At 42.0% G+C, this 12,209-nt stretch overlaps 1 protein-coding gene across 1 annotated transcript in view; it reads left to right on the top strand.

Moving 5' to 3' along the window:
* SH3RF3 (SH3 domain containing ring finger 3) overlaps positions 1-12,209 on the top strand; it is a 237,272-nt gene that overhangs the window by 150,749 nt on the left and 74,314 nt on the right. The window contains exon 3 of the mRNA XM_031605134.2: positions 1,601-1,696. Coding sequence (XP_031460994.2) covers positions 1,601-1,696 — 96 coding nt within the window. The remainder of the gene's footprint in view (positions 1-1,600; positions 1,697-12,209) is intronic.

The raw sequence follows: 12,209 nt of genomic DNA on the forward strand, positions 1-12,209 counted from the left end.
TGTGCATGTGTATATATGCAGCATAGAAGACACGTGAATGTATACGTAAGCATGTAACAAAAAATGTAGGCTCATCACACACTGTGTTTTGTAAAAAGTCTTTGGAGAAAATAGATAAAAAATGTAGGAAGTAGGAACAGATACAGCAGCTTCTTGAAGCAGTGAAGTCTTCTATTTTCCACGTTTACCCTCTTTACCTAGATTTATGATAATCGGTCTTTTGTAAGAGCATGTGGAAACTTTGCAGAGACACATAATTGTCAGTTCTTTACACAGATCAAAAATGGTCCATGCAGACACAGCTTTGGAAGGGAACACTATCCTTTTCTTCAGGAAATTAAATGCACAAATTCTTTTTGCATCCTTCCAGCTGTAATAAATAGCTGAAAGATTCAGTGTGTGGCTGTTTCTCTTAGCTTTCCCCTAATGGATTGTTCAGATGAATAATTCAGAGGAAACATTTAAACTATTTGGATGTGCACATGTTCACAATGCACACGTTGAGAACAGCACAACATGTCCATCACTGTTCTGGTCATTTTCTTTCAATTTCAATCTGTAGTTTGAACAGCCTGGGTTAGGAATTAGTTTATCCTATTTGAGATCTAACTGCAAAAAAAAATATCTCCTCTCACCTGGACAGTTAATATAGATAGCTTGTTACATAGAGAGTTGTATACCATATGCATATATACACTTTTGTTTTCCTAAAGTGTTGAAAGTGGTGAAAATAAAGTGAGATTGACAGAGAACTCTATCTCAGCTTTCTGGAGGAAGACGTTATCTTCTTTCTTACAGATTTCTGCATGGGAACAGAGGAAGCTTGGATGCCATGAGAGGACTGACATATTGGCAAACTTGGCTTCACAGATTCTCTCAGCCCACTTCTTTCTTGCAGTTGCAGGAAAGCTTCAGTGGGATCTGGATTCAGCAGCAGCTGCCTTCAGCAGCAGTTGCTGAAGTGGTGCTGGGGCAGGGCCTGGCTAGGGATTGTAAACCCAGTACACAGCTGTGACACCACAGTACACACCACAGATCTAACATTGAGCTAAACTGCTCAGAAACACTTAGAGTTTGTTTCTAGTCATATGAGCTTTTGTAATGACTAGCATGCTTTAGGTTTTAATCTATCAGAAAAAGCTTGTAACACTGTAAATCTTTCTTACCTTTACTTTTCTTAATCTCTGCTTTATAATGATAGAAGAAGGTCATCTTTAGCTGGGTTTTTTTGCAAGATGGCTTAGATTAACTGTGGTATTACAGTGTCATTGGTTTCACAAAACTAACTTGCATCTAAACTGAAGCTGATCCAGCTGAATGCAACTTGTTTTTTATTGTTATCTTTTCTGCTTTACCTGCTTTGCACTTCCGTCTCCTGTTTTGCTGGGGTTTTTTTTGTTGGTTTTTTTTTTAAAGGAAAGCTTACATTCAGTGTGTTGGCAGTGTAGTCTGGTTGCCATTGGATGCTGGGCCCAGGACTGAGGGAACATTTGTACGTGGCTTATGGCCTTCTTCATATGCTGTCTCCCTAAGCTGTCATGTGGATAACTCTGTATAGTGGAAAAATCTGATGGCATATTCTGTGTCTCTCTGGTTTTAGGATGAAATTTTGACGGTCATCAGGAGGGTAGATGACAACTGGGCAGAAGGAATGCTGGGCGACAAGATTGGTATTTTCCCTATCCTCTATGTTGAGGTAAGTCCATGACAGATGGAGGTGTGTGGTTCTGTGAATGTCCCGCATTTATTTTCGCACTGACAAGGGCAGGCTAACCTTGGAAAATTTTGAATGAGAGGAACAAAATATACCAGAATAACTGAAAAAGGAAGTTCTGTTGTTTTGCCCTAAGGCACTGAGTATACATTCTTACCTTGGTCAGTTCAATTTGAATCAGCCAGCAAAATGCATGCCAGGAACTGCTAAAGTTTTAGCATTCCTGGTGTAATCTCTTCAGTTCATATGGGTAATGTGGAAGGGACTACAACCGGACATCTTGTATGCACCAAAGGAGAGGGGCTGCTGGCAGGTGGGAGGTAGATCAATAGCTTGGCTGTGCCTCAGAGCCCTTCAGAGGGCTTTGGGAGTGCCACAAGTGTTTGGGTTTTTTTTTGTTTGTTTGTTTTTTGGTAGGATCTGTGTAGTTATTTTAGCAGGATGTCTTAGAATCACAGAATATCCTGAGTAGGATGAGAGCTACAAGGATCATCAAGTCCTATTGCTGGCTCTACATGGGACCACCCAAAATTTGAACACTCTTTGGAATGTCCAAATGCTCCTTGAGACTGGGACCATGACCCTTGGCATCCTGTTCCATGCCCACTGCCCTGTGGTGCAGCCCCTTTCCCTGACCCCCAGCTGCCCTCCCCTGACAGCTCCATGCCGTTCCCTCGGGCCCTGTCGCTGTCACACAGAGCAGAGCTCAGCGCTGCCCCTCCGCTCCCTGTGAGGAGCTGCAGCCGCCATCAGGCCTCCCCTCAGCTCCTCTGCTCTGCGCTGAGCACAACGAGGGGCCTCAGCCGCTCCTCACACACCTTGCCCTACAGACCCTTCCGCACTTTCACAGTCCTTTTTTGGACACTCTAACAGCGTTATGCCCTTATGTTGTAGCACCCACACCACACGCAGTGCTGGAGGTGAGGCAGCACACACAGAGCAGAGCAGGACAGCTGCTCCCGTCACCCAGTGGCAGTGCTGGGTCTGGTGCACCTCAGGGTATGGTTGGCCTTTGGCTGCCAGGGCACAATGCTGGCTCACATTCAGGTAACCGTCAGCCAGAATCCCCAGATCCTTTTGTGTGGGGCTGCTCTCCAGCCTCTCATCCCTTGCTTACACAGTTGGTGGTTGCCTTCAGGTTTGTCAAGATCATTCTGCAAGGCCTCTCCATTCTCAAAGGGGTCAGCAGCTCCTCCTAATCTAGTCTTGTCTGCAAAATTACTTGGTATCCACTCAAGTCCTATGTCCACATCATTTATAAAAACACTAAGAGAACTGGCCTTAAAATGGAGCCCTAGGGAACCCCAGTAGAGTCTGGTCATAAACCCATCTTCCGGAGTTAAGTTGTGTTTGAAGTCTCTGGGAGAGAGAATTCTTTGTCCTGAGCATTTTCCATAAGTCATTTTCACGTGAGACTTCTTTTGGCTTAAACACTTGGACCTCATGTCCTCTTCCCACTGCCATGTGCTCTCCTGCTTATGCCCATTCAGTTAGAGGCTCCTCAAGGAAGAAGTTCAGAGTGCCCTTATTGTGGCCCTGTTGGAGCTGGTCTGCCTTCTCCAAGCACCTGTGGGGAGCTTTCCTCCCTCATGGATGAACCAGAGGTGCAAAGAGCTGATGGGTAGGTGCTGCCATTCCCCACTGGATGCTCGATGATCCTAAAGCCACCCAGCAGCATTGGTGTAGGCTGTTGCTTCTCTCCAGGGTGAAGTATTTCATATGCAGGCACAACAGAGCCCACCCAAGCCGTACTGCATGCAGCTCTGATGCCTGCATCCCAAATTACTTCTCCAGATTTCTTAGTTAATGGCTTGAGACAAAACAGAGATAATTAGTGCCTGAGTACCTAATTATTAACTCCAACAATGACCAATTTGGAATAAGCCATCATTAATACACATTGCATTCCCACAGTTGACAAGAACAATGATATTAAAACCAGAATGTGTAGGAGCCGTTATTGGAAAACCAGCTGCTGCCCATAAGTTAATGACTAGATTTCTTCTATTCTGAGCATGTAAAGACCTTTTCAGTTTGTTGTGATTAAAAAGACAACTAGGATTTCTCCCAGGTTTCATCTTTTTTTCTTATTGTCTTTCATGCCTCTAGGGGTGTAAAGTGACTGTCCTGAATTTTGCTATGGAAAGAGTGAATAGGGAACCTCAGCCAGCCAGCTACGGTTACACCCTGCCACCTTTCCACAGCTCTAGTCTCACCTGCAGGCTGCAAGTGCTTGCACTACCTACTCACCATCCACTATCCTTATCCCTCTCCCACCCCTAGGTATCTGTTCTCTTTAATTACTGCTCCTGTAGGATGAAAAGCTCAAAGCCTCAGCTGAGCAGCCCGTTGGGAAGAAGTGCAGTGTAGTCTCAGTGAAGTTCACAGTGCACTAAATAAGTGTGCCCCAGACAACCACGGAGGAATAAGAAGCATGGTTGTGTAGAGTCAGAAAATCAATATTGGAAGTTTCTAAAGAAATACCAACATCCAGGCATCCAGCACTCAGGGAGAAGGACATGTGTAGGAATGTGTATGTGCGTATACGTTCATATGCAGACACACACATATATAAAAAAATGTACAACTATGTACTTTTATGCACACACATAATTTATCCACATAAATTTGAAATCAGAAGATGTGAAGGGCATTTTCAAATGAGACACTTTGATACCGTGGATGTAATACGTGTGCCATGGTTTGTAAAGCCAGAGGGAAATGATCCTCCAGTCGTGAACATCAACCACTTATTTCATCCACGTCCCAGTGGATGGGGGCCTTTTTCTGAGTATGAAATGTGCTTATGCAGCTATTGGAGTTTTATAGTTATCTCACTGTTGCCAGGTTCATGTGTTACTTTACATTAAAAATTAGGAGGAATCAGCAGGCCAAATCCCAATGAATTTTTGAAAGTCTCGGTGCCAATGTTTATAAAATAAATCCATTAAACAAGTAGTACTTCCATCTAAAAACACTCCTCGAGCCTGTCCAAGTCCATTAAGTGGTTTTCAGAATCTTGGCAAAATGTGCAGAATAAGCAAAGCTAAACTCGCACAGTAGCCTTTCACTTGTGTGAGCCGATCAGCTCAAGTGTGTAGGATTTTGCATGCCACCCAAAGCTGTGGATGGAGCAAATCCCAACCCAGAGTCCATCTCTAATGTCAGGCTCTAATGTCCCCAGCTGCTCCCACAGACCAAACAAGGCTCTCACTACAGCAGCCAGAGCTGTGCTACAAAACAAGCTGACGGCTCAAGGATTCTGAATTTCTGTTTGTGAGGGCAACTTCCAGAATAAGACTATAGTGTCAAAAAGCAGCGCCACAGAATACTAGAGGAAGATATCCCGCAGTGTTCTAGAAGGTCTGTTATCTCAACATGACGTGTGGTTGTCCAGATGTACAGCGTAACATGACATTTTTTTATGCTTTATTCCTTCAGTGTCCAGCACAGGTGCTTGTATGCCTGCTGTGCCTGAGAGCTTCCTGCAGAGAGGCTTTTTCCCAGCTTTGTAGTGTCATCTCTGTCCCAAACCACAGAAGCTACAATAGTATGAGTTATATTTATTCACAGTTCACAATGGTGACTTTTACAGAGTGAGTCACACACAATATGTTGTCAAAGGAAGTTGACACCTTTTTTTAAATTATTTATTGTCATACTTCATCTCCAGTAGAAGTCTTTTGTGCTGATCATTTATGTTTTAATTTATCAGCAGAAAAAAATCCACAACACAATCAAACTGATTCTCAAGGTGCCTTTTGCCTGGAAATAAACATCTTATTAATAATCTGTATGGTCTGCAGTCCTATTCTTGCTGTGAAGTGTTTAGGACTTGTAAGGAATTCAAAGCCCTAACTGGATTTCTTTTATTTTACCGTCTTTGAGCCAGCTCTTTCATTCTTAATAACTGCTATTATCTCTGCTTGGAAGTTATAAGTATAGTGCTGCTTCGTATAAAATTGAGAATAATGAAGATTATAGTGTGTTCTAATAGATATAGGTGTGCAGGAATGAAACTTGAGGGCAACAGTGTGTCGAATATTGGAAGGTCTGAATCCTGCTTTGATGGTCAGAAACTACAGAAAGCAGAGCTGTTAGACCAGGAACCCAGCCTGCAGCCCTAGAGCAGAGAGGCATTCCCCATGATCAAGAAGCCTTTCGAGTCTGTGGTGGAGCAGGGCAATTACGAGGAGCGCGGCTGTGACTGTAACATCAGCACATTACAATTGATGAAGTGCCAGCCCATTGTAATAATGTTTTATGGCAGCAGGGGCACTGAAAACTGTGATTAAGTCATATTAGGAGTTTTAAAAGTCTTTTTACAGAGCAGCGAAGCAGAGTAATGGGGATCTTCTTCTGTTCTCAACAGTCAGAATGAAGAAAAGGTAAAAAGGAGATCTTGAAGAAAGTAAGAGCAGTAGAACTGCAGACCTGATGGTCTCCATGCCTTGCAGTGTGGATTTAGAAGACTCCCTCGTGACCTGGGGAAAAAAAATCTTGGGAGTCTGTGTTTAGAAAGAGTGCAGCCAGAAGGAAAAAAAAAAATAATCCAAAGCCAAATGCATATCTTAATTAAAACAATGATTTTTCATTCCAGAATTAACTTTGCAGCACTGATCACCGCATATAACAGCTTTGTACTGTAGCACTGAATCTACCAACCACCTTAAAACAGCTTACCCCATACCCAAGAACATTTGCCAGGATCCCAGCCTATGAGCATTGCATAGTGTCAGAGAGACCCATCTTTCCAGCAGAATTTGTCCTTAGCTGTATAACTACTTGTTTTGCTGAGGGCAGCCCTTAATTAGCCACCAGATGAATGCAAAGGGCTAGGAGGTAGCACACCTGTGTGTGTGTGCATTAAGTTAATGTGAAAACCACGTGTTCCAGGAAGAGATGCAGAGAGCCGGTCTGAAAAAAGCAAAGCCTTTCCCACAGCCCAACCTAAGCTTTGCTTCGCTTTGAGATTGTTCAGTGTTTTCCTGGTGCTGTGTCCCACAGTCTGACGTTCTGTCCAGATGGTGAATTTTGGAAAAAAATTTTCTCTATATACAGATTCCCATTTGAGGTCGAAATATCCAAATATCACTCAAGATACTTCTTGTCTGTGTTTTCCCTCTCCTCAACCTGTTCTGTTCCTCCTGCAGCTGCAGGACAGATGGACCCCTATGAGACTCCCACAGTGAATTCAACCTTGAAGCCTGATCAATCATTTAAAGATATGTTTCCTCTTTGGAGCAAATCTGTGCCTTTCACAGTCCCTTTTATGACATCCTTCTAAACAAGGGATCATTCAATAGTAAGGTTTGTTTGGTACCCTATCAAAAAACCCTGCCTTACCTGTTTTTAAGGACTGCCAAAATTTTTAGCCGTTCTATTGTCATTTAATGCTAGTCAAAATTGAGGCTTTTTAGAAGTGGATAAAATGAAACCATAGATGATTTTAGAAAAGCTGACTTACTAAATCTCAGAGGAGCAAACTCATCCCAATAGTAAGTAGGTGTAACACTGATGAGTTAAGAATTATACCCATTAACATCTGAATTGATTTCTTTTCTTTTCTCTCTCCCTTTGTGTGTCAGCTAAAGATGGAATAAGAACCTTGTAAAGCTGGCAGTAATGTAAGCTCTAGGAGGTGTTTGGCTAATTTCTACTGAAAAGCTTTATTGATATGCATTTTCAGATTTTGTTACATTGTTTTAGGACTCTAATTCCTGCACCTTCATGGTTTCTAAAAAGTTAGTGCTACTTCATTTCCCCTTGCATAGAAGATGGTTGAATATTGCAGGATATTTTCTGGTATCAAATTTCTGCGTGAATGGAGTATAAAATGTAATTGCTGTGTTTCACATTCTAGCTTAAAAGTGCAGAAGTTGTGTTACAAGCTGCAAGACAGACCTCAGGAAGAACCTATACACTTACTACTACTTCCGCATCAATCAGTGGATAAAACTTACTGATTTAAAGTGCTGTCACGTACATACAAAGTAAAATAATTTAAATAACTTCAAATAACTATGATGCCAGTCAGCAAAGTTAAGAGTATTAGCAGTCAGAAGGGAAAAAGGAGATTAAACATTCAAATGTGCTGCTGTTTGTTAAGGGAAACTTCGGGTGTCTGTTGCACATTTCTGGAATACATACATCTTCTCAGTGAATTGTTTTCACTGCTTTTACCATTTGCAATCTCTTTAGTGCATATAAATGTATAGACCATGCACCACCCTTCCCATCTTGTTCTGGATGTGTTGCTGACAGAAACTTTTGTGTTTTCCAGATGAGATTTGAAAGCCCAAAATGAAAGCTATGGCCACAGACCTGGGATTTCTTGGTTCTTAGGCAGGTTGACACTCTAAATACATATTTATTACTAAAGGGCAGTCATTCTTCCTAAGCAGGCTCCATCTATTGTGCACAACAGTAATATACTGTTCTTCTGTAAGCCAGTGAAGAATTTTCTTCACAATGGTCAGTGTATTTGCATCTTGTATGGCTGCTGGAGTAGGAACTTCCCTAGTTTGGGAGTCATACATGCATTATTTTATAATCTCTGTCTCACCTTTTCGGCATAACAGCTCACTGTCTTCTTTTCCCTTATAGTTATGTAAATAAACAACTTTTTGCTCTTTGTTTTAATATCCAATGTAAAATGTGTACTACTCTGACTCTGGGCAATCATTTTGTTTTCCTGTTTTTCTTAATCTTTAAATCATTTAAATACTCTGATAGTTTCTAGCATCGTTCATGAGGTGATTATTCGTGCATATTCTATCAGATTTTCCTCCATCTTCAGGATACAAAATTGAGCTGGGATTGTCACCATTGGAATTAAATGCCCAGATCCCCCTACATCATATTAGCTGAGCTTCTCAGCTCGGTAGACGTTTTTTAATCTCTTACTCCCCTTAGGCTATTTCTGGACAAGTTGATCCAGGATTGCCTTCTGCTTTCTGCATGAGTTCCTCCTACATCAAAAGTTCATCTTGAGTGGGTGCCACAAAGAGGAAGCCTGCGTGCCGATGTGGGTGGGAGCACTGTCACCTTTGAGTCATCCTCCAACCCAGACAGTCATGAGACCTGTGGTGAGCCTTGCTGAGAGCCCGCACATAAATTTAGACATAGCCCTAGGTTATGAAAAAATGCCTGTTGGAAATTGATAGTTATAGTTACAGGTCTTCTGTTGCTTGTCCTTCTGCCTACTTGCACACAAATGAACTCATTATTAAGTTGTTCACATTTATATGCTGTGACCAATCTTCCTACTCATCAAAACCACATATAAAGTATTACCATCTCTTATGGTTTCAGGAACTGTTGAACTAGAAGTTGTCACAATCAGAAACATCTTCCTCACTCACCACATTAATATCTGAATTTCCTTGATTTTATTTTGCAAAAATAACTTTCCAGAGTTATTTATAGGCAGCTTCCAGTCCTTCTAACCTTAGCATACAACCTTGGTGAATATGATCATTTTCTGAGTCTTTTAAAGGTATATGTATCATTTTGATGCCTATATGGGGCATTTTTGAAGTGCTGCCTACTAGGTACAAAAATTGGAAGTGCAAATTAGATGCCTAAGTATGATGGACTGATTCTCTAGATGTGATAACAAGATCTCTGTCTCTAGCCATAGGACTGTGGACTTCCAGAATTTCTCCTGCAAAATCATGTTTACTGTTCTTCCCCAAAGCTAGAAGACTGGGAACTCACCTGCTGTGTTTTACATGTGCTTTCAGCATACAGACTCATCAACCCTCCCTTTTCTTCCAATTCTCCTGAACTGTGCTGATGCTTGAATATGTGTTTTTCAGTCCTGGGTACTGTTCTGTCATGTTGCACTGTTTCCACACAGGATTTTGTTTTCTGCCTCAAAATGGATGTTATTCTGTTAGTGTGCTGCTAGAGTAGCTTGTGTTACAAAACTGGTGGTTACAAACCACTGTGTTCCCTGGGTGGAGAACAATATCTCTACGCAAAGTGTTTCCTCTTACTGATATTTTTCATCCATTTTAATGTTTCCTTTCACTTGCAGTCCTTTCTTCCTTTTTTTCTCCCTGTTTTAAACTTGTATGTTTTCAGTTACATTGTAAGAGAAGAGTCATGCTGAAGCCCAGTCATGCTGGTGAGTCACGCTATACAGCAGCAGAACAAGAACAGAACGGCAGTTCTGCCTCCAATACCACCTCTGGAATGGGAAGCACTCTTGCAGATCATCTGAAATCATGGAATGGCTTCGGCTGGAAGGAAACTTAAAGAAAATCTAGTCCCAGCCTCTGCTGTGGCCAGGGCTGCCACCCACCAGATGAGGCTGCCCAGGGCCCTACCTACTGGCCTTGAACACCCTCAGAGATGGGGCACCACAGCTTCCCAAGGCAGCTTATGCAAGTGCCTCACCACCCTCTGAGCAAAGAATTTCCGCCTAACATCTAACCTAAGTCTCCCCTCTTTTTGTTTAAAGCCAGTCCCCTGTAGGTCTCTAAGTACAGTTCATTTGATCAGTAAGTAGTTCTCTGCATCCGAGCTGATCATCCGGATTTCCCCTTACCACTGAGTGAGACAACCAATTGCTCATATTGAAAGAAACAAGTACTGCCGCTTAATGGAGAAATCAAAAATATGTCACCTCCTTGTGGGAGAGCCTGTTCCTATTCATTGACTAAGAGGGAAAGGCAGGGGTGACAGCTCTGGCCTAAGACAACTGGAGGGTTACTCCTGGGCTCCATCTTCTGTGGTGGCTCAGGCTGGAGATCTGTACTTTGCTGAGAATGCCAGGGAAAGGCCTGCCATATTTACTGCACATACAACCCACCATTATCTATGTTCAAATCTGTTCTTTTGTGCTGTAGACAATGTTTATCAATTTCTAAAAGTACCTGTCAAATAGCTATCGTGTTTGCTCTGATATTGTTAGGTAATGTTAAGGCTTCTGTATATTTCTGAAACAACAAGATGTTCAATCACATCTCTTACAGCTCTTAACCATCTCTGATAACTGAATGTATAACCTTTTGACAGTGCTGAGACAAATGTACAGTAAATTTGGGGAGAGCATAGATGGACCTTTTACTAGCCATCTTTCCCTCATTCTGCTTCTGGAACAGCTGAGGCTGCTCCATACAAAAAGTAAATGTTCCTGGGATCCTACAATGGTTCCAGTGGAAAATTACTTACAGCAAAGGATCCATACCTTTGGCCTTCTGGAAAACCAGTTAAATAGATGGCATATAACTTAAGGTTAGGTTCTGCCTGTATGTTTTATGTTAACTATTTTGGACTTCTCAGCAGTGCTCATAACGCCCAACCATTGGAGTGAAACATTTTAAAAACAGTGCAGGTTTCCATGGGTGTCTATGCTGTCTCCCATGGAGCATACCCACTGCCCCAAGTCCTGAGGTGGCCCAACAGCACACTGTCAGAAACTTGCATTCTGTAGGGAAGGCACGGGAATGGGCTTTTGTCTCTTCCAGTCATTGATCGCCTCTGACAGCTTCTAAAGATCACTTCAGCAGTGCTGAATTCTTGACATCTTTTTCCTTTTGAAAAGAAAATCTCTTACAGTCTCACTTACCTAGAGCTAATGCATGAACATATATTAAGAAGATATATGTCAACAGAGACATGATTTGTCTAGCAGTTAATGAAAAAGAAAATCCTAAAGGACTTCGTTATTTCTCACACATTCTTCACTTCATTTCCTGCTGTTGCTATTAGTGTGTATTGCACATCTTAATTAGCTTCCTTCCTGGGGAGTTTTCCTTGCAATGCAAAGCTCTGCAGCTGCAGATCAGTGATCCAAATGTAGCCACAAAGGGAGAGTGTGAGAGTTTGGAGAGAGCCCTAGCCTAGTGTCTGTCTCTTCTGCTCCTTTACTGGCAGCAACAGCCTGCTGAGCAGAGAGAATAATTTGTCCATGTGCCAGCTGTGGCAGTGGTCAAAAGAAAGTGGATCCAGTGTTAAAATGTCACCCTATGAAAGGCTGGAAGAGCTGGAGGCATACATTATCCTTTGCTATGCCTATGATGGGTGTGATTACCTCCATCAGAGAGGGACAGGATGGACAGCTGGTGTCAGTGAAACTATAAATGATACCCTGGGAGGTGCCATCTAGGGCCACCTCTTGTCTCTGCTTTCTGAAGAGAGCATCTTACATAAATATTCTCCCCTGCTGGCAAGCCACAATATTTGATTAAGCTTGACCCTGTAAACTTTCAGGGAGTATTAGTTTCAATATATTAGTTTGCTAAAATGATGAAGCTATGAAGTGTTTTTATCTCTTTTTTCAACTCCTCTTTTTTTACCTTCTTTTTCAACTCCTTCAATGCTCCAACTATCATACTATGTGTAGAGACATGGGAGTGCATATGTGTGCTGAATATTTGCTTCAAGCAACAAATATAACATATGAATTTGATTTTTAGCCTGAAAAATATCATTAGCTGTGCCAAAACCAGATGTTAAGTCTCAAATCCCCTAACATTTTGTTAGG

Source organism: Phasianus colchicus, chromosome 1 (genome assembly GCF_987193195.1).
Source record: "Phasianus colchicus chromosome 1, bPhaCol1.hap1.1, whole genome shotgun sequence".
NCBI classification, from domain to species: Eukaryota; Metazoa; Chordata; class Aves; order Galliformes; family Phasianidae; genus Phasianus; species Phasianus colchicus.